Raw genomic sequence first — 6690 nt, forward strand, 5'->3', positions numbered from 1 at the left:
CTCAGTAGTAATTTTTAGTCTTCTTTGCTTATAGTGTCTTTCTTGGCTTTCTTAATGTGTCATAGAGAGTGTTTTACAATTTCCTTTCTCTTCACTCCTTGGAAATGTTATAGGAGATTTAAAGTACTTTCTCATTAATGTTTGTTTGAATAATTGAGAATATTCATCTGGCATAGGACTTACCTTTGTTAGGAGCTTTTTTTAATTACTTTTTCAATCTACTTAGTAGTGGTAGATCAGTAGAGACTTCCCCCCTCCCCCATGATTGAGTCAAGTAGGTTATACCTTTTTGGAAATTTACACACTTTTTTTTTTTATATATATCTCTTTGTGGGCGTATAATTATCCATCACTGCTCCTTTTATTGGCTTTATTTCCATGCTATCAGTTACTCTGCTTTCACTTCTTCACTTTTGATTTTACTGGTCTTCTCTCTGTCATTCGATTTACTTAAAAGTATGTCAATTTTGTGGATCTCTTCTAAAAACCACCTCTTCCTATTGTAGATATTTTTCTGTTTTTGCTATATCCTATTTTGTTGATTTCTATTTTAAGTTTAAGTTTCCTTCCTTTCTTCTAGTTTTGAGCTCAGATAGTACTTTTCCTGATTTTTTGAGGTATAGGAAAGTGATGTGTGCTCCAGCATGACAAGACTTCAGAACTATGTGGTCAGTATGTTGTCTGCAAGTTTATGTCTCCCTGGAGGAATAAAGTCCCAATGATTCCATCAGCCGTCTTGCTGAAGTTCTCTGATTGATTTTATTTTTCCATATTAGAAGTTTTCATTATATTCATCTGAGAGTAGTAAGTGGAATGATCTTACTTTTCTCTTATTCAATATCTTTCAGCTGTATCTTCAAATGGCACCCAGAGTTTCCTGCCAACATTGTGCATAGAAGCTTCTTTCCAAAACGTGGCAGTACGTAGATATAAACATACTGCCCTTGAGAATTTACACTTCCTGGTAGACTGTAACAATGATGGGGAGAGTGAAGAGCATCAAATATATCATGAAGGACATATCCAAACTGAGACAACTGCGCATAATATGAATCTCACTGCCCAAAATGGTGAAGGATATAAAACATTTTGGAAAACATCCCTTCTTAAGTCTGCTACTTCTGCAAAGCAGTGTGTTTCTATTTACAAGGGCTCAAATCAAATGATTAAACATACATATTTGCAGAACGAAAAGTTGGAAAATCTGGAAAGTTGCCTAGTTCATGCTGAAAATAATTATTTCAACCATTTTGAAAGTAGGATTGGATTGACCTTTGAGTCAAATATTTCTGAAAATCAGAGATTTAAAAATGAAGAACAAAGTGCTGAGTGGGATTCATTTGAGAGGTCCTTCACCGAGGAGTTAACCCTACAAAATTACCAGGGCATTTTCAATGAAAACAAAATTGTTCAATGCAGTGAATCTGAGGAAAAATTTAACCCAGGTTCAAATGTTAATACATGTCTGAGGACTCATTTTCCAGAGAACCATTATGAATATGATAAATGTGTGGAAGTCTTTTATCAAAGCTCCAACCTTATTATACATAATAGTATCCCTATGGAAGAGAATCATTATGAATATAATGAATGTGAGAAAGCTCTTAACCAGTCTCCCAGTGTTGGTGATTATCAGAGTATTCATGTGGGAAAAGACTCATACAGATGTTATAAACCTGGGAATATGTTCAGTCAGTCATCAAGACTAAATATACATAACACAATCGGTACTGAACAAAAAAGTTACATTTGTAAGGAATGTGGCAAAGCCTTTGACTGGCACTCAACACTGTGTCAACATCAGCCAATGTATATTGGAGGAAAACCTTACAAATATGAGGAATGTGGCAAGGTTTTTATCCACCACTCACACTTTACGCAACATGACAGAATTCGTACTGGAGAGAAAATCTACCAATGTAAAGAATGTGGCAAGTGCTTTAACCATCACTCAAATCTTAGTCGCCATTACAGAATTCATACTGGAGAGAAACCTTACCAATGTAAAGAATGTGGCATGGCCTTTAACCAGCACTCAGTGCTTACTCGACATCACAGAATTCACACTGGAGAGAAACCTTACCAATGTAAAGAATGTGGCAAGGCCTTCAACCAGCACTCAAACCTTACTCAACATCACAGAATTCATACTAGAGAGAAACCTTATCAATGTAAAGAATGTGGCCAGGTCTTTAACCATCACTCAAGCCTTACTCAACATCACAGAATTCATAGTGGAGAGAAACCTTATCAATGTAAAGAATGTGGCCAAGCCTTTAACCAGCACTCAAACCTTACCCGACATCACAGAATTCATACTGGAGAGAAACCTTACCAATGTAAAGAATGTGGCAAGGCCTTTAACCAGCACTCAAAGCTTACTGAACATCACAGAATTCATACTGGAGAGAAACCGTTCATATGTACAGAATGTGGTCAAGCCTTTAACCGGCACTCACACCTTACTCGACATCACAGAATTCATACTGGAGAGAAACCTTACCAATGTAAAGAATGTGGCAAGGCCTTTAACCAGCACTCAAAGCTTACTGAACATCACAGAATTCATACTGGGGAAAAACCTTACATATGCAAAGAATGTGGCAAGGCCTTTAACCGACACTCACACCTGACTCGACATCACAGAATTCATTTTGGACAGAAACCTTACATATGTAAGGAATGTGGCCATGCCTTTATCCAGCACTCACACCTGAGTCAACATCACAGAATTCATACTTGAGGGAAAGCTTACCAAAGTAAAGAATGTGGGAAGGCCTTTAATCACTGTTCAACCTTTACTCATTATCACAGAATTCATAGTGGAGCAAACCTTACAATTTTGAAGAGTGTGAGAAAACTTTTAAGGACTACTCACCCCTTACTCCACATTAGAGAATTCATAGTGGAGAGTAACCATAAAATTGTAAAGAATGTGGAAAGGCTTTTAAGCAATGGTAATTCCTGATCAGAGAAAGTGTATTGGAGAAGATTTTGAAATATGAAGAATTTTGCAAGCCCTTTACTCAGAGGTCACGTTTCATTCAATATCACAGAATTCATACTGGGGAAGAACTTATAAATGTAAAGAACATGGGAAAACTTTTAGAACTGCTCAACCCTTTCCAGCATCTCAGAGTTTATACTGAGGAGAAACATCACAAAGTTAAAGGGTGTCACAAGGCTCTAGCTGGAACTCACAACTTACTCAACATCATAGCAATCATACAGCATAGATAAATGTAAAATGTAGAGAAAGTTGCAGTGCCTTTAACTGGAATTCAGTCTATACTCAGTATCCCAAAATGCACACTAGATTCAAACCCTAGAAACATAATCAATGAGGAAAGACCTTCATTTTAAATATTCACTGTAGCAAACACCAGAGAGTACATAAAGGTAAGTTACTTGAAAGATGTAAATATTTAGAAATGTATGTAAGTAAACATCAAATGTCAATAATATCATAGAAATCAAGTAGAAAGCAGTACATGAGTCAATCTATTCAGACATTATATCAAAATACTCATTATAAGGACTAATACAAAGTTAAACACTTAGAAAATGTATATGCTATTATGCTTCAAAAGAACAAGTGGATGGATTTTTGCATAGATATCATTAATTTCGATATGTCCTTTTTTTTGTTTTTGATTATGTTCTTGTTTTTTGGGGTTTGTTTTTTGTTTTGTTTTGTGTTTTGTTTTGGTTCATTGACCCTATCTGGGATTTGTGACTAGCAAATATTAACGTATTTGTACTCTCAAATCACTTGAGAAAATTCATTTATTCCTAGTGGGTTTGTGAAAGTATGTGGCTGATTGTTGTTGCATCAAAGATATGAGATGCCCTTCTTCATTAGGTGGGACTCATGCATATCTAATTGTCCATGGAAGAAGAAAGACAATATAACATATAATATATGAAGAAAATCTAAATGGAGATGCTGTTTGTGGTTATAACATTAATGTCAGTTATGATGGAAGAAGTGTTCAGAACATCATTATTCGCCATTTATTAAAACTAAAGAACTTCCTGGATATTATAAATAAAATATTTTCTCATCTGGTCTTTGAGAAAAAAGAGGTGCCAGTCCAGTAAAATACTGATGTATCTTCATAATAGCTATAGTTAGAAGTAGAGGATGTCAGGTGATGTGCTTGAAATGAAGAAATCCTCAAAGATACCAAAAGAGGATAACTCTTTCCTAAAATGGCATAGGATTACACATAAAATTTTTAAGAATGATTTCATGCCTGAAAACAATGGAAATCACTACTCCCACATCATGATATCAGCACACAAATGCTTTTTAATGCTTGTATTCCGTATTTCCCAAAAGGGTTATACAGTGGATTTGAAATGTATAACTTAGTCTGTGTGTGAACGTAATATATTTTAATTAATAAAACATAATGATTTTTAACATGTTATCATGGATGAGTAGTGAATGAAGTGTTATCCCACCATGAATGTTAACCTATCTCATTTTACATAAGGTTGTAGGCAACTGATGAAATCTATCACTTATTCAGTAATCGTGTGGAATAACATACCTGGTAATCCGTTTCCTCGGTGGCCTTAAAGTCTAAATAATGTCTGATTACTTTCCCCCTTGTTTATCTACTGTATCATTTTCTCCTCTTTGGGACTAGTGGGGTATTATAACAGACATATTACAGATTATATGGGGGTCTTATTGAGTGATTAGCTCAAGTACTCCATGATACTGCTACTTGGCATCCATTTTGTGTTGACAATACTTTTGCAGGGGACTTGAATTGACAGCAGCTTCTCTCACTAGTGCATTCCCTAGACAATACCCTGCAGAGTCACCAGTTAATGTAACCTCTGACATGACATTCCCAATCCGCCCTTGTGAGCAACCATGTCCGCTAACTACCATGACTTTCCCCTCGTGTGTCCCTTAGAGAAGACTCTCACAGAGCTTACCTAAACCTATTTTAGTTTTTAATGGCCCGATCTGGATATAGCCCTGGGACTCTAAAGCACTGCACCATGGCCCCTAATAAAGTTATGTGCCCTACTTCATACGTGGGGGTGTTGTTTTGATGTTTCTGTGAAGTAAAGACACACTTATAACAGTGCTTGGTGTATAATAGATCCCCATAAGTAGGAGAAACCTATTCCAATAGGAGTGATGCTGTAGCCCCAAGTAAGGGATAGAAAATACAGAGGATGAAGAATTGGCATGACTTCTGCATGTAGAGGAGGACACCTGTCCCAGGTTGCACAACTGACTCCCTGGATTTAGAAAAATAACATCTACTTGTTTATTTCCTAGTTATCTCCAGATCTCCAGTTCTGTTTATCCTCATTTTTATTTCCAGCTACATAGGCATCACAGACATTCTTCTTTGCCTGTGTTGTGGCTAGAGTATCTTCAGTAAATGCTTCATTGAGATGAGAAAGATATAAGGCCAATGGGTATAAATTCAGACATTTAGCACTGGGTTGTGGGATGTGAATATAAGTAATACATGATGATGGCACCAAACTTAGAAAAATAAGACCTATTAAAATGTGAAGAACTCTTTCTGATGTGGGGAGGGAACCAGAGGTGGTTCCCCTCTAGCCACTGCAAAGGCCCAGGCAGCTCTTGGTGTTGTCTTCTGATGAATAAATATAATGGACATAAGGAATTGGCAAATGTGGGTTCCTGAGCATTGGGGAAGTTCTCCTTTATGTTCATGATTTAATTGAATTCCTTTGTGTGGATGAGGACCAGATGCTGTTGGATAACAATGATGACTGATTGCTCAGGCCTAGATCAGTGGCAGTGGATGGAGTAGGGGGAGTTGGATGACACAAACATTGTGGGCATAGCTTAAAAATGTCACATGGCAGCGTGGCTGTCGAAGATGAAGAAGCCTTCTGGACACTGTAATAAACGGGATCAGCAAGGTGTGTGCTGTGTTTGCAGAAAGCGCTAGAATCCCAGGTATATAACCCCAACGTAGGTTAGATCCACTGTAGGTGGTGACCTTTCAGGGAAGGTGATGCACTGTTGTGCGGGACCTTCCTCCCTTTAGTCGGTGCCATGATGAGTGTAGTCCCGAGCTCTGGCTCTGGCAGTTGCATGGATTTGTTGGAGGAGTTCAACAGTCAGTAGCAGCGAACATTTCTACTTCAAGCAGTCTAGCCCAAGTGTTCATTGACTGAGAAATGAACAAAGAAGATACGAGATATATATAATGAAATTTTGCATGGCCATAAAAAGGAGTTCAATCTTTCTATTTGCAATGACATGGAGGGAGCTAGAGTGTATTATGCTAAGTGAATGAAATCAGAGAAAGACAAATACCATAGGATTTCACTCATGTGGAATATACGAAACAAACAAGCAAAGGGGAAAAAAGAAGACCAGCAAACCATGAGAGACTCGAATTTCAACTATAGAGAAGAAACTGATGGATACCAGTGTGGAGCTGGATTGGAGAATGGGTTAAATAAGTGATGGGAATGAAGCTGTGCATTTTTTTGTTGTTGAGAACTGGGTATTGTATGAAAATGTACAATCACTATTGTACGCGTGGAACTAATATTACATTGTATGTTAACTAACTGGAATTTAAATAAACCTTTTTAAAAATGTTTTGTTTTTTACAAATATAAGAAAACTTTTAACTGACGTGCAGCGGTGGCAGAAAATATACCTTTGTAAAAAAA

The 6690-nt window shown here is 37.0% G+C and overlaps 1 protein-coding gene across 1 annotated transcript; it reads left to right on the forward strand.

The window, feature by feature from the left end:
• Positions 1 to 223: 223 nt before the first annotated feature.
• LOC102739806 (uncharacterized) lies at positions 224 to 4426 on the forward strand. Its single transcript, XM_081810966.1, has one exon. It carries the CDS (start codon positions 1049 to 1051, stop codon positions 2741 to 2743), a length of 1695 nt encoding a protein of 564 aa, XP_081667092.1. The 5' UTR covers positions 224 to 1048; the 3' UTR covers positions 2744 to 4426.
• Positions 4427 to 6690: the final 2264 nt, after the last annotated feature.

This window comes from Leptonychotes weddellii, unplaced genomic scaffold, assembly GCF_054177405.1.
Source record: "Leptonychotes weddellii isolate Sample4059 unplaced genomic scaffold, ASM5417740v2 HiC_scaffold_4665, whole genome shotgun sequence".
Classification (NCBI taxonomy): Eukaryota; Metazoa; Chordata; class Mammalia; order Carnivora; family Phocidae; genus Leptonychotes; species Leptonychotes weddellii.